Source organism: Macaca thibetana, chromosome 20 (genome assembly GCF_024542745.1).
Source record: "Macaca thibetana thibetana isolate TM-01 chromosome 20, ASM2454274v1, whole genome shotgun sequence".
Lineage (NCBI taxonomy): Eukaryota > Metazoa > Chordata > Mammalia > Primates > Cercopithecidae > Macaca > Macaca thibetana.
The window spans coordinates 10,062,839-10,083,875 of NC_065597.1; the positions used below are offsets into that span (position 1 = coordinate 10,062,839).

A 21,037-nucleotide genomic window follows, 5' to 3' on the forward strand; every position below is an offset into this window, starting at 1 on the left:
CAGGCGCCTGCCACCTCGCCCGGCTAGTTTTTTGTATTTCTTAGTAGAGATGGGGTTTCACCGTGTTATCCAGGATGGTCTCGATCTCCTGACCTCGTGATCCACCCGTCTCGGCCTCCCAAAGTGCTGGGATTACAGGCTTGAGCCACCGCGCCCAGCCTGGTCTCCCTTCTTCTTTCTAGCTGCAGGCTGAGCCAGCTGCCCAGGGCACATCTAGGGCCTGGAGGTTCAGACCCCCACCCAAGAGGGCCATAAACACAGCGTGTGGTCAAGGTATGAGGAGTGTCTTAGCTCCTTGCTCATCTCTCAGGGGTGTGAGGGTTACAGGTCAGGCTGTGAGGTATTTTGTGACAGGGACCTGCTATCAGACTGTGACATCTGATTGTGACAAGTGTGGTGGGGCTGGGAGGGCACCCATTTGGGGCTCAGGTGACATAACAGATGGATGGACCCTGGTGGGCTGTGGTAGGTTGTCATGGAGACCTGGGCCAGGCTCTTTGGCTGCTGCATCTGTTTCCTTGGCAACGCCTAAGAAGGCCTTGGATTGAGGAGGGCCTGGCTTGGTAAGATTAGGGCCCTCTTGTCCTTGAGGTCTCCAAAGTAGGCAAAAGCTGGGCTGAGGGGTGGCCTGCCCATGGTCCTAGGGGATCTTGGAGGCCTAGGCATCCCCATGCTGATTCTGGCTTCCTGAACGAACTCCAGTGGGAAGAGGGAGTTATAGCCAGAGCCTCCCATTAGCAGACAAGTCTAAAGAGCCAGCACACACTTCCCATGAGGAATCCTGGCTGGGCTGCCTGTGTCCCATCCAACCCCACAACTGTGCCACTGGAAAGAGCCTCTGGGTGTCTGGCAGAGGGTGAGGGTGGGGGGTAGCTGTGGTCCTTCCCAGCAGGGGGCCATGCAAAGAAGCAGGGCTGGGTTTCCCCTCTGGCAATCTGAGCTCTTGACCTCAGCAGTGTTTCTTCATTGCCAAGGGAACTGCATCCACAAAGGGCCACTCAAGCCCCAGGCATTCCAGTGGCTGCTCCAACAGTCCAGAGACACTCACCACAAGCTAGATATGGCCAGGGGCCCCAGAGATTAACACCAGGACACGACCTTGAGACACCCCCACTCCCACCACCTGGTCCTCCCAGCAATCTGGGCTGAGCGTGGCTGCTCAGGAGGAATAAATTGAGGCTAGAACCACCCCTAGATTGGCCTGGGCTTCAGATCCCAGCTGTGCCCCTTGCTAGCTGTTTCACCTGTGTCCATTTATCTAGGCTGAGCCTCAGTTTCTCCTGTGTAGAACAGGGATCATCTCTTCCTGACAGTTATTATGAGACAAAACAGTAGTTGGCTCAAGTCGGGCACACAGTAATATCTCACTAAGAGCACGTTTATCATCATCATCCTTGATTGGATGGGGCAGGTTAGGTGAATTTGTGTTCCCTCTCTTGTTTCTGCTCCACTCTCTCCAGGACAGTGGTCTGTCCAGGAGTGGGGCAGAGGTCTCAGAAACAATGCAGATACCTCTCCCCTAGCCCCATACCCATGCCTCCTCTCTGTAGGACCCCACACTCTTCCCCCTCCCTCAGGTGACAAGATGTTGCAGAGGGAACTGGGCTGGGCTTCAGTGTCCCCACCCCCACCTCACACCACAGCCTTCAGGCCCCGGGGCCTCTGCTGTGTTCTAAGGCCCAATGCATTCATTCATTCCACTAAACTGTACTAAATACCTACTGTGTGCCAGGCCCTTGTGCTGGGGGCAGGATGATGAGCAAAAATAGATATGGCTGGGCATGTTCATACATGTCATCTAATCCCTGGGTCAAACTCAGCTATGATTTGTTGTTCCCATTTTGTAGACATGGTAACCAAGGCCTGAGGGGTCACAGGCCAGAAACAGCAGAGCCAGACATACCTGGTAGAGGGTTTCGGGAACCTCAAACTTCACCACCCCCTGTACCCATGTCCTTAGATAGCATCTGGGGTTCCAGAAAGTTCCCTGGGCACTGGCCCAGGATGCACAGATGGTGGCCCTGCAGGGGGGGCCAGGCACAGCTGAGTCAAGAGTGACAAGGGGACTATCTGATACATCAGCTGTGGCATGAGCAGTTTGGTGTCCCTCACCCACGATGGCCTGGCTGCCAGGAAGCCAGCCGAATGACTCAACCACACCTGCCGCCCCCATGACTCCCTTCGTCCCCAGCTCAACACAGACACCATGGCCACCTCAGACAGGGACTGTCAGGCAGAAGGTACACACGTCGCAGGGTGTGAGGCCTTCAGCTTGGGAAGGCTCCCTGAGGTCCAGCTGTTCACCCTGCCTCTCTGGAGCCCTCAGCTTCCTCATCTGTGTGGGATACAGTGCCTAGATCATCAGAGCTAGGCGTAGACCCATTTAAATCTCCCAAAAGCAGTCCCAAGTGATTGCCATGACTATCCCCCTATTACAGATGAAGCAGCTCTGGGCAACAGGGGCTAATGGCTTCACCACTCTGATCTTAGGTAGCCAGATCCAGCACCTCCTCTTGGTCATTAGGTGACGAGGACATTCCCTCCTAAGAGTGAGCTGAGTGGGGACAATAGGAGTTGGAGTTCAGGATAGGCTTAGCTCCTTCTGCAGGCAATGGCGCCCCCTGCCAGCTGCACAGCACCTATCAAGCTGCTCAGGGCCTCCTTTACTCCCTAGCCAGAAGTCTTTTTTCTTTTTTCTTTTTTTTTTTTTTTTGAGACAGGGTCTTGCTGTCACCCAGGCTGGAGTGCAGTGGCACAATCATAGCTCACTGCAGCCTCAACTTCCTGGGCTCAAGCGATTCTCCCACCTCCGCCTCCCGAGTAGCTGGAACCACAGGTGTGCACCACCATTCCCCACTAATTACAAAAAAAAAATTTATTTTGAGACAGGATTTTGCTGTATTGCCCAGGCTTGTCTCAAACTGCTGGGCTCAGGCGATCCTCTCACATCAGCCTCCCAAAATGCTGGGATTACAAATGTGAGCCACGTCTTGAGAAGTAAATAGAAATAGACGTCTTGAGAAGTAAATCAGAGTTGTCCCTTGGTATCCACAGGGGATTGGTTCCAGGATCCCCATGAATCCCAAAATCCATGAATACTCAACTCCTTTACATGTATTTTTTTACTTTATTTTTTAAACTCAACTTCAGTGGCTGAGATCAAGTCTCTTACATAAAATGGCATAGTATCTGCATGCAACCTCTGCACATCCTTCTATATACTGTAAGTCATCTCCGGATTACTACTGTAACACCTAATACAATGTAAATGCTATGTAAGTTGTCGTTAGACTGCGTTGTTTAGGGAATAAAAACAAGAACAAACGTTTGTACATGTCCAGTACAGACACAGTCATCCTAGGCCTAACTACATTTTGGATCCATAGTGGGTTGTACCCATGGATATAGAACCCATGGATAATGGAGGTCTAACTACATTTCTTCTAGAAAACCATTTCCTGTCCTAAAAATTTGGGATAAAAAAAGAATAGCAAGCTAGGCATGATGACACACGCCTGTCGTCCCAGGTATTCAGGAGGCTGAGGCAAGAGAATCCCTGGAACCCAGGCATTCAAGGCTGTAGTGTGCTATAATCATACCTATGGATAGCCACCATACTCCAGCCTGGGCAACATAGCGAGATCCTGTGTCTCAAAAAAGAAAAGAAAAAAACAAAAAACAAAAAAAAAAAAGAGAGAGAGAGGATAGCAATTGCTGCATAGGGCTAGATGGAGGACTAGATAGTAAGTGTAAAGCCCTCAGCTGAATTCCACTCTTAGGATAGGCTCAATGCTGTCAGCAGGCACTCAAGAACAGATCTGCAAAATGGCCAGATCCCTACTGAGGCTTCTCTGCCCACAATCACATCTGAGCCTCAGTAGGGATGGAGTGGGGTTGGGCACTGCTTCTTAATATTGCCATTTATCCTCAGAGAATGAGACTAAGGCAGGAAGGATGTTCCCCCTGGGAAAGCGATCCTAACTGGCTAAGCCAAGGTCTAAGCCCTACAGTCTGTCCAGGTGACCAAAGGCAATCTGAGCACAGGGCCAAGGGGGAGACGGAGGCCTTAGACCCGAGCCTATCACTTCATGGTGCTGAGCTTCCCTCTTACTCAACACTGCGGGTGACACACGCCTTTGGGAGAGCTGACCAAGAAGGTGTCTCAGGTTCCCTTCAACAGAGAAGTCTGATGTCACCGCCCTTACCAGGGACCAGACGGCACATCACTAACAGCAGGAAAAGCTGGCATCACACGACTAGCGGATTTATAAAAGATATATGCCACTCCTGGACAGGGTTTTCCTCAAAAAGCTCAAGCCTGGACTCATTGAGGCCTTTAGACCAACTTCCAGTTACAGGCAACACAAATCAGGAACAAATCAGACTGCAGAACTGGGACTTCTCTGAACTTTTCCAAAAAATCACTGTGAAGAAAGACAAAGGGCCAGGTATGTTGGTTCACACCTGTAACCCCAGCACTTTGTGAGGCTTGAGCCTGGGAGTTTGGGACCAGCTTAGGCAACATAGGCAGACCCAGTCTCTACAAAAAATTTAAAAATTAGCCTGGCATGGTAGCACATGCCTGTAGTCCCAGCTATTCAGGAGACTGAGGCAGGAGGATCACTTGGACTTAGGAGGTTGAGGCTACAGTGAGCTCTGATCGCATCACTGCACTCCAGCCCCGGTGGCAGAGCAATACACTACCTCTTGATAAAATGTTTTTTTGAATTAAAAAAACTGAAAAACAGCTAGGTGTGATGCTCAAGCCTGTAATCCCAGTGCTTTGGCAGACCAGGTGAGAGAATTGCTTGAGGACAAGAATTTGAGACCAGGCTGGGCAACACAGCAAGGCTTCATCTCTACCAAAAAATAAAAAAAATAAAATTTTTAAATTGGACTGGTTGGGGTGGCTCATACCTGTAATCCCAACATTTTGGGAGGATGAGGCAGGAGGATCACTTAAGCCCAGGAGCTAGAGACCGGCCTGGGCAACCTAAGGAGACCCTGTCTCTACAAGAAAATTAAAAATTAGCCAGGCACAGTGGTGCATGCCTGCAGTCCCAGCTATTCGGGAGGCTGAGGTGCGAGGATCGCTTGAGCCCAGGAGGTCAAGGCTGCAGAAAGGTATAACTGTGCCACTGTATTAATCCAAGCTACTTGGGAGGCCAAGGCTGGAGGATTGCTTGAACCCAGGAGTTGGAGGCTGCAGTGAGTTACAATCTTGCCACTGCACCTGGGCCTAGGCAACAGGGTAAGACCCTGTTTCAAAAACAAAACAAAAACAACTATGAATGACACATTAGGGAAATCCAGATATGCCTGGGTATTAGATGGTGTTGAAGAACTGTTCATTTTCTGATCAGATGAAAGTATTGTGGCTATACAGGCTTACTCATCTAGAGGGAGCCGCAGTACTTCAAAGTGAAGAGTCAAGTCTCTGCAGCTTACTCGCAAATATACTGATGTTTATATATGCACACATAAATAAGGCCAGTGTGTAATATGTCAACAACTACTGACTCTAGTGGTGGTGGTGAGCATACAGGCACATTCATACACTACTCTTTGCATTTTGATTTTGTTTTACTTAAAGTTGCAAGTACACCACCCTTCAGAGGCACTTACCACCACCATCCTCCCTCAAACTCCAAAGGACTCCACCAAGATGAAAGACACCAAAGCATGCTGGGAACTGAATATAAATTAACTTTATTACAAAAAGCAAAATGTTAGTTTCTCATTGTGAGTGATTCAAGAAAACAAAGGTAAGAGCCCTGGCAGGAGCTGGGACCAGGACACCAGTATGCAGGTTGAGGGGCCAAAGGCCAGGCTCAGGGGCGGGCTGACAGGCACTGATTCACAACCTCCAGGAGGTGGGTGTTCTCCAAGGCAGCTGCCACCCGCTCCTTATCTGCAAGTTGCTTGTTCACTAGGTGGGAAGGAGAGTGTGGGGAAGGCAGAGTCAAAGCTAGGCTCTGGCCAGAGTGCTAGCCAGCCCTACCTCTGAACCTCTGTATAGGATATGTCCCCTGCAGCAACAGAGCCCTCCTGTCACCTCCTTCCCAGGACCCCACACCTTGATCAGGCTACTTCAACCACCTGAGCCCACCTAGCCTGCCTTCTTAGGATCCCTCCCCCTGGCTGCCTCCCACGCTGCTGAAGTCTGACACACTCTGGTCCTGTATATTTGGTGAAAGGGATTTGGGAGAAGAGGACATGGTAAGCACAGGAGATTCTTGTCAGGCCAGCTTTGGTCTAGGCTATAACCTACACTGAGGAGTCTCTGGCAATTTCACTCACGAAGTTACCCATTCCCTGTCTTGCCGATAGACTCCTAGGCAAAGGGGAAGCCTCAGACTGCTTAGGGTGCCTGGGCCAATACCCTCACCACCAGTCCACCCTTACCTGCATGCTCTGAGGCATGGGTCCCCGGAGTAATGTGCACGTCCATCTGGGAGGGAGATAACCAGGGCCTGAACACCCACCCACTGACCCACGCTTTTCCCTGCAGCCCCCAAACCCTCAGGCACCATCTCCAGCTGATCCTTCCTCCTAATCATACCTTTGGACTCTGGCCCTTCCATTGTACCCCAAACCCATCCACAGGTATTCCAATTCTTTTTTTTTTTTTTTCCCAAGAATGAGTCTTTCCCAGGCTGGAGTGCAGTAGCGCGATCTCAGCTCACTGCAACCTCTGTCTCCCAGGTTCAATTTGATTCTCCCGCCTCAGTCTCCCGTGTAGCTGGGACCACAGCACACGCCACCACGCCCCGCTAATTTTTGTATTTTTAGTAGAGATGAGGTTTCACCATGTTGGCCAGGCTGGTCTCCAACTCCTAACCTCAGGTGATCCACCCACCTCAGCTTCCCAAAGTGCTGGGATTACAGGCGTGAGCCACCGTGCCCGGCCCTAGCTATTCCAATTCTATCCAAAGAACTTGCCCACTACTGCTGATTTAAAGGCCTGCCTGTGCCCCATCCCTGGTCCAAACCCATCTGCAGCTCCCTGCTGCCCTTCCTGCCACACTCTTCAATACTTTTCTCCACTTTCCAGCTCAGATCTTTATTCTTGTCATATCGACTTGAAAAGCTTCCTCCCAGTTTCCTCTCTGCTAATTGGGATCCTTCCAGGCCCCACTCTGATGTCCTCTCCATGTTCATGCTCTCCCAGTCCCTATCCCCAGCAGTAGATCCTCAATGCCTGGTCCCACTCCCGAGGCTCAGCTCCAACTGACCTTGAAACGCTGAGGAAGAGAGCGCAGAAGCTTGACCTTGATGGACAGGCCAATAAGGGTGGCCATGCTGCAGTGCGGAATGGTTGGTGTGAAGGCCACAGCCACTGTACTCTCGGGGTCGCTAACCTGGTTATGGAGGGAACATGTCAAGAGTCAACCACCCTCAGCCCAAGGCCCCTCTTAGTTTGTTGCTTTGGGCAAATCATCCAACTTCCATGGGCCTCAGCTTCAACACCCATAAAATAAGCAGAACAATCTCCCTTCCCACAGATACCCTTCGGTGTCCGTGAGCGGAGAGCACGCCAGCTCCTGGTGCACAGAAACCTTTCTGACTCTCTGGAGCAATTCGCTCCCCTTGGAAGTGACTCACCTGAACCCGCACCTGCTCTACTACATTCAACTCCTCTAGCGTCAGTGGATGCTCCGGGTCATTGATGGAGCGAATCAGATGTGGGAAGTGAAGGAAAAGGGACTCTGCGCCCTTGCCCGCTCAGAACTTTCTGCCAGGAACGCCCAGCTGGGATGCGGCTCCACCAGCCGCTGGACATCACTGCTCCCCCGACCGCAAGCCCCCGGAACCCTCCCGCGCCCAGCAGCGGCGGATATCGAAGATCTCGCGTGCATCGATGCTGTCGGGAACCTGCTCGTCCTCCTCGCCTGCCGTCACAGGCCGCTCCCCAGAGCGCTGGTAGATGAGGGGGTTGGCATTCTCCAGGAGGCCACCGCCGCCGACCCCGCCGCCGCCTACCATCGCGGAATCACCACCGCCAACCCTAGCGGGCGTGCGCTTCCGCTCCTACCCGCGCACTTCCGGAGAACGGGAAGGGGGGCGTGGCGTGGCGACGGGGTCGCACGAGGGACACGCCGCGTTGGGGGTTTTCCGCCTGAGGTGTGAGAGAAACGGTGACCACGATGCTGGCTGCGCGGACCCGGGAACGTGATGGTCGCTGGAGCAAAGGCGCTGAGAAGGGACCCCGGTGGCGCTGGGTCATGCGAGCCCATAGCGGGCTGAAACGTAGAGGCCAGAGCCAGGTCTCAGGGGGCACAAAAGGCGGTCGGAGGTGGTCCCCACACCGCCTCCTCCGGGAAGTCGGGCTGGCCGAGAGCTCCTGTATCCACGACGGTTGGTCGCCTCTGGCCTGGCAGGGCTCCTTGTGTCTCGGGACCTCCTGGTGAGCCGCCTGGGTCCCCTGCTGCACCATAGGCCCGGGAGTGCGGTGTCCTCATCGCTCGGACCGGCAGGCGCTCGTGAAATGTTTGTCAAGTGGATAAATGACCATGGCCGTGGTCTCCGCGGGAGGTGAGGAAACTGAAAGCCACAGAGGCAAAGGGGGGCGCTCCTTAAGAAGTGCCGCGGTCACGTGTACGTTTCGAAAGAAGGGCATGACTGAGTAGGGAGGGGACCGCGAAGACCCTCAGACCCTGGACTGTAAGGGGATGAGGGACCTGATGGGGAACCCAGGAGACTGAGTCCCGAAAGCAAGGAGGAGTTTCCAGAATGAAGGGCGCCTTCAGGCCTCCCTGCTTTTGCTCAAGCGGTTCCTTCACCCCGATCAAGTTCCTTCCCATTTCTCCATCTGTGGGGATCCTGAACTCCTGCCAGACCCACCTTTTCCTGGCCCAAGCCAGCGCACCCCGCGCACTCTTTGCCCAGTCCAAACTCCGAGGCTGGGCGAGGCCAAATCCGGGGCAGTCTCTGGGTGAACAGCGGCGTGTCCACCGGCAGCGAACCGAGACCAGCGAGCCGACCATGCGACTGCACCGACTTCGCGCGCGGCTGAGTGCGGTGGCCTGTGGGCTCCTGTTGCTTCTCGTCCAGGGCCAGGGTGAGGCTCCCGCGGAGGGGCGACAGGGACTGGAGTCAGATCTGCCAAATGCTGCGGAGGCAGAACCTGACAGTGCGGGAGGGAAGGCGCCTGGGAGGTGGGAGCTGGTGGAGATGACAGCGTGGAACTCATGAGCCCCACGCGACGCCTCCCAGCCACCCAAGGTGGGCTCCTAGAAGCGCGGAAAGGTTCGGGCTGCGGGACACCACGGTGAGGAGCCAGCGGACTACAGGGGACCCAGGAGCGCCGGGACATGCCAGGCCGAGTCGGGAGCCTTGGGTCCGAGTGGGTGAGGGATTGGGGGTGCGGGGATTCAATCCATTTCCCTCATGATTGTGGCCGTAGCCGGTGCTGCTGGCCGATAATAACAATAACAGCTTCTCAAAGCATCTGGCTCTGAGTGTGTTGCGTCCTTAGCCAGGGGGGCGCCCTGACTCCTCCAAAGGGGCCTCAGACAAGGTTAGTGGTCCTTGGGGAACAGAAGCCCCCGGGTGCCAGATCCTAAAGCAGATCCAAGAGGCCGAAGTGGCTGGGTGCGATTGACTCACGCTCGTAATCCCAACCCCTTGGAAGACCGACGGGGAGAATCGCTTGAGCCCCGGAGTTGGAGGCCAGCCTGGGCAACATAGTGAGACTCAGAGTGTACAAAAAATTAAAAGAAATTAGTGGGCTGTGGTGGCCTGTGACCTGTAGTCCCAGCTGCTTGGGAGGTTGAGGTGGGAGGATCACTTTAGCAGGGGAGGTTGAGGCTGCAGTGAACCTTCATCGCACTACTGCACTCCACCAGCCTGGGTGATAAAGCAAAAATCTGTCTTAAAAAAAAAAAGCCAAAGAGCTCGTGGTGTCCCTCACGCCATTTACCTCATCCTGGGCAAGTACACAACTTGGCTTCCGGGGCAAAGATGATGGCTCTGTGTGCCTGCCAGGCTTCTCCAGGCCCTTATCAGAAACTCCGGGAGTGTTTCGGCCTTTGGTCCTCTCACCCGAAACTCTCCTAAGTGTATGATCTGACTGTCTCTCCTGAGCCTTTCCCAATTTAATCTGCCCAGGTGGAGTCCATACTCCCCCCGCCCCATTATGCACTCCTGCAGGGCTTCCTCTCATTCCTGCCCTTGACCACATTCTAGAGTTCACCAGGAGCCCAGGCATAAAGATTTGCCCGGCCTCACAGATGGCTACCTTTTAAAATATTTTGGGCCAGGCACAGTGGTTCACACCTGTTATCCCAGCACTTTGAGAGATGGAGATGGGAGGATCACTTAAGGCTAGGAGTTAGAGACCAGCTTGGGCAACAAGACTTGTCTCTATCAAAAAAAAAAAAAAAAAAAAAGAGTCAGGCATGGTGGCACACATGTGTACTCCCAGCTACTCAGGAGGCTGAGATGGGAGGATCTCAAGCCTAGGAGGCTGAGGCTGCAGTGAGCTGTAATTGCACCACTGCACTCCAGCCTGGGCAACAGATGGAGACCTTGTCTGGCAATATATACACACATACACATACACACACACACATACACACACACAATTTTGGGTTGGACCCACATTCAGGAAAAAATAATTGACAAGCCATAGGAGGGTACAGGTGATGTGTGCTGTACTCTTTTTACCCAACCAGTCCTGGCTTCTCCTGAGGGGTCATCAAAGTCCCCATGGCATGCACTGGAAACTGCCTGTTCACACTGCAGTACACACAGTGCCCAGCAATTTACACAAGAAAAGATGTGTGTACTTGTCCTTGATTTTCATCTAAATGGTCATAAAATCACCTACTTCTGGGGCAGGGCTTTTCCACTTTCTAACACATAGGGTGGCCTCCACACACCCCTACATGGTAGAGCTTCTTCATACTGATTAATGGAAGGGCTTCTCTCAAGGATGAAGCAAGTAATGAATCTCTTTATTACATGAGTTGATGTAACAGGTCTCTAACCAGGGACATTTCAGCAGGTGATGTCCTTTGCTGTAACAACCATCAGGCATCAGTGGCCACAGGGAATGACCTGGATAGACATCCCCTCCAGCAAGGAATTGTGTGCAGGAGCGTGTTACTGGGGAGAGGAGTGGGCCTTTTGACTTGGAGACATTGTTAAAATGTCCTGTCTGGTGCCTGTAAATGTCTACTGAGCCCGGCCTCACCCACACCAGGTGGCATCAAACATATTGATCCATGTTAAACTGACAGGTGTAGGGTGGCATTAGCTCCCTAAGGCTGTTTTGTTTTTTGACTTTTTTTTTTTTTTTCTTGAGACAGGGTCTGACTCTGTCGCTCAGGCTTGAGTGCAGTGGTGCCATCTCGAATTACTGCAACCTCTGCTTGGTGGGTTCAAGCGATTCTCATGCCTCAGCCTCCCAAATAGCTGGGTCTACAGGCACACGGCACCATACCCAGCAAATTTTTGTATCTTTTGCTAGAGATGGGGTTTCACCATGTTGGCCAGGCTGGTCTTGAACTCCTAATCTCAAGTGATCCACCCACCTCAGCCTCCCAAAGTGCTGGAATTACAGAAGTCAGCCACTGCGCCTGGACTGTGTTTGGACTTTTTATTATGGAAATGGGCTCAGATTTCCCAAACCCTACAGAAACAGAACCTGAGATTCCAAAAGGGAAGGTGCCAGGTAGGTGGGAGCTGGTGGGAATAACTACAGCAGGTGAACTTCCTGAGGCACAGAGAGGGTCAAGGCTGCTAGAGGGCTGCGCAGCACCAAGGGATGAGCCAAGTCTGAGGTAGAAAGAGTAATGTACCAAATCCAACGTACCCGTTGTCCACCTTCAGCAATGACAAAGATCTTGTTTTTGTTTTTGTTTTAAATCAGCTTTCTCAGGTTGAATATAACCGGGTGTTTTCTAGATGGCCACCTCCCCCTTGCACCGTTATTTGAAACAAATCCCAGATATCATCTCATCTGTAAATTTTTCATCATGTCCTACTAAAACAAAAGTAACATAAATGTATGTGTGTATTTCCATAACATACAGTTCTCAATTTAATCAAATATATAATCGAATATTCTTTTAATGTTTATAAATGATACTTGTATTAATACAAGTTTGTTTTTTTTTTTAAATCAGGATTCAAATAAGGTTCCTACTTTGCAAATTGGTAGGCATTTCTTTTTTTCTTTTTTTTTTTTGAGACAGAGTCTCACTCTGTCGCCCAGGCTCACTGCAATGTCTGCCCCCTAGGTTCAAGGGATCCTCATGCCTCACCCTCCCAAGTAGCTGGAATTACAAGCACACGCCACCACACATGGCTAATTTTTGTATTTGCAGTAGAGATAGAGTTTCATCATATCAGCCAGGCTTGTTTCAAACTCCTAACCGCAGGTGATCTGCCCACCTTGATCTACCAAAGTGCTCGAATTACAGGCGTGAGCCTCCATGTCCCACCAATTCTCTTGGATTTATACTTAGAAATGAAATTGCTGAGTCATATGGCAACTCTATGTTTAATCCCTTGAAAAACTGCCAGACTGTTTTCCAAAGCAGCTGCACCATTTTACCTTCCCACCGGCAATGTATGAAAGTTCCAAGTGTTCCGCTTCCTTACCAACACTTCTTATCATATGTCATTTTTATGTGTTTCTTGAATCTCTTTCAGTCTCCAAATTTACCTTCTGCCTCTCTTTTATGTTCTTTCTAAATTTTGTTGCATGTTGAAGAAACCAGTTTATTTGTTCTGGAGAGGATCCCACCATTTAGGTTTTGCTGATTGCATCCCAGCGGAGTCTTCTAACTGTTCTTCTGTCCACTGTCGACCCTGTAAACTTGTATTTATATTTTAGAGGCATAATCAGATTTGGGTTTTAGGTTTTATTTTGTTTTGTTTTTTGGAGGACTACTTCACATGTGGTGCTGTGTACTTCTGAAAGAAAATATGTAATATCTGGTTGCCTTGCTTTTTGTGATACGACAAAATGAGTGGTTGACATCACAGTGAGAATTCAATGTGCATTACTCTTACTATGAATGAGGTAAAGATCTCTGTTTATTTGAGAGATACTGATTTGTATTGCTTATTCTGAACATATTCTTATGCTGCTTTTCCTTTTGTGTAGGTGTCATATTCTTTGTTTGTAGAAACGTTTTATCTATTAAGGGGACTGATTTTCTCTGTTAGGTGATTTTCAGTCACTTTCTCCCTCCTTGATCCCTACAGCAGTCATGCTATGTTTTTATTGTTGGAGACTGTGTCTTGCTTTGTTGCCTAGGCTAGAGTACAAGGGCCAGATCATAGCTCATGCAGCATGGAACCCTTTCTGCCTTAGCCTCCTGAGTAGCTGAGTAGCTGGGAATATAGGCCCACACCACCATGCCAATACAGGCCCATACCACCACACCCAGAGGCTGTGCTTTTTTGTTTTTGTTTTTGTTTTTTTTGAGACAGGTTCTCACTGTCACCCAGGCTGGAGTGCAGTGACCCGATCATGGCTCATGTAGCCTCAACCTCCCAGGCTCAAGCAGTCCTCCCACCTTAGCCGGTCAAGTAGCTGGGACTACAGGTATGCACCAACGTACCCCGATAATTTATTTTCTTGATTTTTTTTGCAGAGACAGAGTCCCACTATGGTCCCCAGGCCGCTGCAGTGCTTTTTATGTCCCAGTCACAGCCATACTTCTCTCTTGTAGCTCTTTCACCAACATCACTCATGGTTAGGAGGATGCTTTATTTATGTCATTTCTTGCCACCTTGGACGTGACATCCCTGAGGACAGGAACCTTGCCTGCCCAATTCCCACCATCATCCTACTGTCACGTGACCTGGCACACAGTTGAAAGGACACTCTAGTCCCAACAAGGGCATGTGACCCTTTGTTTGAAGGTCCTAGGGCTGAATGATGATGCCGGGCCCCAAGAAGCCTCAGCCTGGTGGGATGGAGACAGGCCCAGGAAGGCAGAGCGGGAAGGGAGTGTTACAGGCAGGAAGTTTGTAAAGCCTGTGTTTATAGATCAGGATACCTTGAGCTGAGCTGAGGATGGCAAGGAGGCAGCAATACCAACAGTATGTGAGGGCAACCGATTGGACAGACCCAACTGTGATATCTGTCTCTCTGCCCACAGGCCAGGACTCTGCCAGTCCCATCCGGACCACACACACCGGCCAGGTGCTGGGGAGTCTTGTCCATGTGAAGAGCGCTGATGCGGGGGTCCATACCTTCCTGGGAATTCCCTTTGCCAAGCCACCTCTAGGTCCGCTGCGATTTGCACCCCCTGAACCCCCTGAATCTTGGAGTGGTGTGAGGGATGGAACCACCCATCCGGATGCGTAAGCTCTCCCAGGGGTCCAGGGAGTTCCAGACACTGGGGCAGGGGTGGGGTGCTCTGAGCTCACCTAGGCTGCAGTTGTCATTTCATTTCAACCCCCACAGCCAGTTTTCCTTCTGAGTTTCGTGGATTCCCACGTGCATTTTTCCAATGAGCATGCTGAGGCTCGGGAGGGTGAATAACTTCTCAGACTCCTGGCTTAAAGCTTGGCATTCAGAAGACATTGGCTCCAGGTGCTGAAGGGAGGGGCAGACACACAGATCTCCCCAGATTCTGGTTATGCCAAGCTTTCTCTGCCACCAGTGGCAGATGGTGTCTCTGGGGAAGATTTGGGTTGGCTCTATGAACCTTGTAGGAGCCCCTAACTCTAGTGGCAGATGTTGCAAATAGCTGAAGAGAACAGTAGTGGTAGCTTCCTGGGGACCTGCACTCTCCACAGTCACTGTGTCCACCGACAGGGCCAGGAGCCATTGGCCAAGAGACGTGTATATTTTTCCTACTGGAGGCCATGTGGGAATGATGAGTTTTTGAGAGTTTAGACTTGGGATGAGAGACATCCCACTGCCCTTCTCATGAGAAATTAACATCCATTCACTCATGTAGCACACATGTGTGGGCTACTCCCCTGTCCCAGGCCTGAGGGGGTACAGCGATATAGTGGTGAATGTCAACACATGCAGCCAATGGTTCTCAGAGAAACCCCTGAGAGTTAAGGTTTCCAATGTTGGGAGGAATGATACCCAAGGTCCTCAATGACCTCAAGACCTCCCTGGAAGTCCAAGCTCCATCCCAGCTTCCCCAGAGCCTGTGGCCTGTAACTTGGTGGGAAGGGATTTTTGAGAGGGATCATGTGTGAGCAGAATGTGAGAAGGGGCTGAGGGTGGTTGGGGGCACATCTGAACCCAGGGTCTGGTTTTGGCCATGATGCGGCCGCTGGACTGATTGTTTGCTCTGGTTACCAGGTGTCTTCAGGACCTCACCATAACGGATTCAGAGGTTCAGAGCCAAGTCAATGTGACCATCCCTTCCATCTCCATGTCCGAGGACTGCCTGTACCTCAGCATCTACACGCCGGCCTACAGCCACAAAGGCTCTAACCTACCAGTGAGTGTCAGGCCACAGTTCACTGGGGGTTGGAGGACAGTTCTGCAAGAAGCTGGAAAGGACAATATTAGCTCAGGCCCTGCTGCAGAGGGGACCATACTGAGAAACTTCTCACTGTCAGGTCCAGGAAATGCTCCTTACCCAGGCTGGGCAGCTGGCCCCTGGACATGGGGTCACAGAGTTCTGGCTGCTGCCAGAGGTCAAAGGCTGTGGCTCTGGGCTGGACCCAGGACTCACCCAGCCAACTCACACCCAGGACATCCACTCAAGTGCCCAAGGGCTGCACCTTGAGGTTACCAAGAATCCCAGCCATGGATAATCTGTTGGGTCTATGAGAATGGGCACTCACAAAAAGTTTTTTTTGTTAGAGATGGCATCTTGCTCTGTAGCCCAGGCTAAAATGCAGTGCCATGAACATAGCTCTCAGTAACCTCAAATTCCTGGGCGATCTTCTCACCTCAGCCTCCTGAGTAGCTGGGACTGCGGACCTAATTTTTAAAACATTTTCTGTTCAAACGAGGTCTATGTTCTTCAGGCTAACGACATGTTTTATTAATATTCATGTGGAGCCATCACCCCTTTTCTTTCCACTTTGGTGTGTTTTCTCGGACTAAGGAAACCATGCTTTGAAACAAGGGGTAGAACCCAAAGGTTTGGAGGCCTGGTCTTCCTGATAGATCTTTGATGCCTAGCCTGTGGCCCACATAATTTATTTGTGCTGGAGTTCTAATGGGGAGGTAGACAGAGGCAAAGCACTGGTTGGTCTAGCTAGTGGCCCTGGTGGGGTTCAGGCTGGGTTGGAGCATCATGGTAGCTGCCTTGATTTCCCCAGGTGATGGTGTGGATCCACGGTGGTGGGCTTGTTTTTGGCATGGCTTCCATGTATGATGGTTCCGTGCTGGCTGCCTTTGAGGACGTGGTGGTGGTCACCATCCAGTACCGCCTGGGTGTCCTGGGCTTCTTCAGGTGAGACTAAGGCTGGGCTGGGCAACGAGGGCTGAGCGGGGCCAGGACAGCCCTGTGATCCCTGTCCCTGCTACTTCTCAGCACTGGAGACAAGCATGCAACCGGCAACTGGGGCTACCTGGACCAAGTGGCCGCACTACGCTGGGTCCAGCAGAATATCGCCCACTTTGGAGGCAACCCTGACCGTGTCACCATTTTTGGCGAGTCTGCGGGTGGCACGAGTGTGTCTTCACTTGTTGTGTCCCCCATGTCCCAAGGACTCTTCCATGGGGCCATCATGGAGAGTGGCGTGGCCCTGCTGCCTGGCCTCATTGCCAGCTCAGCTGATGTTATCTCCACGGTGAGTGCCCTCAGCTGCAGAGGCCTAGGCCTGCTACCTCCTCTCATACCCCTCAGAGCCTCTGTCTGTTAACCAGGGGTGACAGGAGCCATTCAGGAGCAGGCACCAGGAGCTGCCGCCTACCTTGGAATTGCTGGGGGGCTCCAGGGTCAGAATGCACATCCTTCTGCCATTGCAGAGGCCAAGTTTGTTCTGTGGCCTCTGTGCAAAGTTGTCACCCTAGGGATCCCCATCATGAGGAGAACCATCTAGGCAGATGGGATGGTCCTTCTTTCTGGGACTTCTGAGTTGGAATAGTGTCAGACCTGCAGAAATTCATATGGAATACCCTGTGAGATTTGGGGTGCCCCTGTTCTTGGCCAGGGCATTGGGCAAACTCCCCTCCTCTACCTGGAAGGATGAGCCAGCTCCTGCCTGCTCCCTTTCCAGGTGGTGGCCAGCCTGTCCGCTTGTGAGCAAGTTGACTCTGAGGCCCTGGTGAACTGCCTGCGGGGCAAGAGTAAAGAGGAGATTCTTGCAATTAACAAGGTCGGTCTAAGCAGATGTGCGTGTAGAGGAAGGGGTGCAATAGGCATGGGGCTCTCAGGCCTGCATGCTCCTCATATTCCCTGGGCACCTCATCTGCATTCCTGGGTATCATAGCCCTGGGTGGGGACTGAAGGTTGGTGCATGCCCAAGCCAGGCATTTATCTCCTGGGGTGGATATGAGCATCTGGAGGTGAACCAGGAAGGAGTGGAAGGTACTCAGTGGTCATCGGAAGGTGTCTGGGACCTGACCTTTTTCCCTTACCTTGCATTTCCCCTCAGCCGTTCAACATGATGATCCCTGGTGTAGTCGATGGGGTCTTCCTGCCCAGGCATCCCCAGGAGCTGCTGGCCTCTGCCGACTTTCAAGCTGTCCCCAGCATCATTGGTATCAACAACGATGAATTCGGCTGGATCATCCCCAAAGTGAGGCCCAACCCAAGCCCTCAAGTGCCTGGGGAGCCCATCGGGTAGTGGGGAGTGTTCAGGGCTTTGTAGTTCCAGCCTCATCCCATCCCCAACTACAGACTCTCTCCTGGCCACCCAGGTCACGGGTATCTATGACACCCAGAAGGAAATGGACAGAGAGGCCTTCCAGGCTGTTCTGCAGAAAATGTTAACGCTGATGGTAAGGCTCCTGGGGTCCCTCGCCAATGGAGAGGGTCTCCTCTCCTGTCCTGAGGCAGAGGAAATTCAACCCCCAGATACCCTGCCTATGTAGTGACCCCCATGAGCAAAGGCCCGAGTGTGTGTGTACTTGGGGGTGGGGTCACCTCAGAGCCTCACCTTTGCTCCCTCTTCCTGTTCATTTCACGGTCCGTCTCCCCAAGCTCGAGGCCACCTCCTCCCTGCCCCTGACATCCAGCCTAACCTGCCTCTTCCTGATCCACCTGGGGTAGATGTTGCCGCCTACATTTGGTGACCTGCTGATGGAAGAGTACAATGGGGACAATGGGGAACCCCGGAGCCTCCAAGCCCAGTTGCAGGAGATGATGGCAGACTCCATGTTTGTGATCCCTGCACTCCAAGTAGCACATTTTCAGCGTGAGTATATTTGGCCCTAAGGCCTGACTGGCAGGGGTACAGCTCAGGGCTGTGGGTCCTAGGTGAGACCTGCTGCTATCCGGGTCCCCACTCATGTTTATTGGGCTCCGCGGACACTTGAGGTCCATCACTGCAGTAAATCCTCACGACTAGCCCAAGAGACAGACATTTCCCCGTTTCACAGATGAGGAAATTGAAGTTAGGGACCTTCAGTGACTTGCCCAAGATGATACAGCTAAGAAGTCCGAGGCCATGATTTATCCCGTCTCTTCCTCTGCTCCTGCCCCAGCCTGGGGCTCCACACCCCACTGTCCAGATTCCAGCCAGCTTAATGGACCTGGGTATCTTATCCCCATGGGTGAGGCAAGAAGTCTTCAGGGGAGGGGCCACTGTGTCACAGGCTGTCCACCCCACAGGTTCCCGGGCCCCTGTGTACTTCTATGAGTTCCAGCATCAGCCCAGCTGGGTCAAGAACATTAGGCCGCCGCACGTGAAGGCAGACCATGCTGATGAGCTTCCTTTTGTTTTCGGAAATTTCTTCTGGGGCAACTATGGTGAGTCTTCTTCGTTTCCCGGGAGGTGGGCTGGGTCCCTGGCTGGGTCCCTGAGGGGTGATTAATTGTCCTCACTGCCCAGATAAGGAAACTGAGGCTCAGAGACAGGATGAGATCAGGTGTCCAAGATGTTACAGCTCCAAAGGCTGTGTCAGGATTAGAATTCATGACTCTTCAGACTGTGGCCTGTGTTCCCTCCATCCCTCCCCACCCTTGGGTGTCTGCCTGGTTCAGAGCAGGTGTTTCAGGGACGTGTTTGTTTCTTCAATGACTCCCATAGGCAGAAGGAAGAAGGGGCCTTCAGGGCCAGGAAGGATGGAGTCAGCCAGAGCCTGGGCTAAGGGGAAAGTTTGTAAAAGGGGAGGACTGGCTTCTGAGGGCGGTGGGAGAAAAAGCAGAGAAATGGGACTGGGGACCAAGGGCTGGGGGGTCATGGACAAGCTCCACCTGGAATGCTGAGGTGGGCCATCCTGACCAAGACACATGTCCCCTTCCTCTCTGCAGTTAAATTCACTGAGGAGGAGGAGCGGCTAAGCAGGAAGACCATGAAGTACTGGGCCAACTTTGCTCGAAACGGGTGAGACGGCACACCCCTGCCTCAACCTCCCCGGGTTGGGGGGCTTGTGCCCATCCAGCAATCTCCTAGTCTGGGGTGACCTCATGAGCACACCCACATCCTTAATCACATGATAGCCCCTTCCCCAGCCGCGGGACCCACTTGGACAGGGTGGGGGTGCCGTGGGGCAGTGGACACGCTCCATCTCCCCGCTCTACCTGGAGGGTGGGCACCAGTGCTGTGCCACCGTCAGGGTCTCCCTCCCAGAGAGAGGGACACATCAGAGCCAGCCACCCCGCCCCCACTAGAGCTGACACTAGCTGGAGGGAATTTGTTTCCTGTTTCTGGAAGCCTCCCCGCTCCTACCCCAAGCCCACCTGGCCTGCTTGGCTGCCTTGCCTGACCAGACTCCAGGTGCTCAGGTCTGGGCTCCAGGGGCTCAGAATGACCTTCGTATCGCCCTGCTGGGACGGCATGTCTACAGGAACCCCAACGGCGAGGGTCTGCCACACTGGCCGCTGTTCGACCAGGAGGAGCAATACCTGCAGCTGAACCTACAGCCTGCAGTGGGCCGGGCTCTGAAGGCCCACAGGTTCCAGTTCTGGAAGAAGGCGCTGCCCCAGAAGAAGATGCAGGAGCTCAAGGAGCCTGAAGAGAAACACACAGAGCTGTAGCTCCCTGTGCCAGGGAGGAGAGGTTGGGCTCGCTTACAGGCGAGCGTCAGCCTGCTGTGCCCACACACACCCACTAAGGAGAAAGAAGTTGATTCCTTCATTCACATAGCCATTCATTCATTCTTCCGTCCATCCATTCAGAAAGCATTTATTAAGAACTTACTCAGGCATGAGGGCTCATATATGTAATCCCAGCTATTGGGGAGGCTGAGATGGGAGGATGGCTTGAGGCCAGAGGTTAGAGACCAGTCAGGGCAACAGAGTGAGACCCCTTCTCAAAAAAAAATAGAAAGAGAGAGTGATTAGAAACTAAATAGGAAAGTTTTGAGTTTCAAGTCAGTGACAAGTAGAAAAGATTTTTAAAAAGCAAAGAAAACAAAATATAAGGAAAAGGAACATGAGAAAATTAAAAATAAAAAGAGAATAATAGGCCAGTCCCTGTGGCTCGTGCCTGTAATGCCAGCACTTTTGGGAGGTCAAGTTGGGCAGATCACCTGAAGACAGGAGTTAGAGACGATCCTGGCCAACATGGTGAAACCCCATTCTCTTTGAAAAATACAAAAATTAGACAGGCACAGTGGTGCACACCTGTAATCCCAGCTACTCAGGAGGCTGAGGCAGGAGAATCCCTTGAACCCAGGAGGCAGAGGTTGCAGTGAGCCAAGATTGTGCCACTGCACTCCACCCTGGGCAACAAGAGCAAGACTCCATTCAAAAAAAAGAGAATAGAAGAAGCTACTGCATGATGTCAGTTGCCAAACCTGCCACGGGTCCTCTCTTTTTAGATACACTAGATAGATCCCCACAGTGAGCTCTGATAAGACACTAGATAGATCCCCCCAGTGGAAACCCATCCTCACCAACAACCCACTGAGCCCTAGGCACTGTCGTCCCTCACCTCCACCTTCTCCCTGCCTTCTCTCTTCTCTCCTCTGAGCCCCCAGGCCTTT

At 52.2% G+C, this 21,037-nt stretch overlaps 3 protein-coding genes across 5 annotated transcripts in view; 2 read left to right on the top strand and 1 right to left on the bottom strand.

Moving 5' to 3' along the window:
- Positions 1-5,693: 5,693 nt before the first annotated feature.
- On the bottom strand, positions 5,694-8,008 carry CIAO2B (cytosolic iron-sulfur assembly component 2B). The gene is made up of 5 exons (XM_050774985.1): positions 7,840-8,008; positions 7,606-7,683; positions 7,236-7,361; positions 6,406-6,451; positions 5,694-5,929 (listed from the first exon to the last, which is right to left on the bottom strand). Exons 1-5 carry the CDS (start codon positions 7,984-7,986, stop codon positions 5,832-5,834), a joined length of 495 nt encoding a protein of 164 aa, XP_050630942.1. The 5' UTR covers positions 7,987-8,008; the 3' UTR covers positions 5,694-5,831.
- Positions 8,009-8,054: 46 nt separating this feature from the next.
- Positions 8,055-20,908, top strand: LOC126945004 (cocaine esterase-like). Its single transcript, XM_050774929.1, has 12 exons — positions 8,055-9,061; positions 14,121-14,325; positions 15,287-15,428; positions 16,261-16,394; positions 16,476-16,734; positions 17,164-17,262; positions 17,542-17,685; positions 17,807-17,887; positions 18,159-18,303; positions 18,720-18,857; positions 19,362-19,434; positions 19,898-20,908. Exons 1-12 carry the CDS (start codon positions 8,734-8,736, stop codon positions 20,085-20,087), a joined length of 1,938 nt encoding a protein of 645 aa, XP_050630886.1. The 5' UTR covers positions 8,055-8,733; the 3' UTR covers positions 20,088-20,908.
- The window catches only part of LOC126945006 (cocaine esterase), a 46,018-nt gene continuing 33,953 nt past the window's right edge, over positions 8,973-21,037 (top strand). The window contains exons 1-2 of one of the 3 annotated variants that reach the window (XM_050774933.1): positions 8,973-9,061; positions 13,447-13,561. Coding sequence is in view for 1 of the 3 variants with exons in the window: in XM_050774932.1 (XP_050630889.1) it covers positions 9,192-9,225 (34 nt within the window). In the remaining 2 variants the exon portion in view is untranslated. The other 2 variants (XM_050774934.1, XM_050774932.1) reach the window with 2 other exon arrangements.

Bases quoted from the DNA above. Each gene is read 5' to 3' on its own strand.
- CIAO2B (XM_050774985.1), bottom strand. From the start codon at position 7,986: ATGGTAGGCGGCGGCGGGGTCGGCGGCGGTGGCCTCCTGGAGAATGCC. The intron at 7,362-7,605 runs GTGAGTCACTTC...CTCCATAACCAG, and splicing joins TAGAGCAGGTGCGGGTTCAG to GTTAGCGACCCCGAGAGTAC. The intron at 6,452-7,235 runs GTCAGTTGGAGC...TCTCCCTCCCAG, and splicing joins CTCTTCCTCAGCGTTTCAAG to ATGGACGTGCACATTACTCC.
- LOC126945004 (XM_050774929.1), top strand. From the start codon at position 8,734: ATGAAGGGCGCCTTCAGGCCTCCCTGCTTTTGCTCAAGCGGTTCCTTC. The intron at 15,429-16,260 runs GTGAGTGTCAGG...TGATTTCCCCAG, and splicing joins ACAAAGGCTCTAACCTACCA to GTGATGGTGTGGATCCACGG. The intron at 18,858-19,361 runs GTGAGTCTTCTT...TCCTCTCTGCAG, and splicing joins TTTCTTCTGGGGCAACTATG to TTAAATTCACTGAGGAGGAG.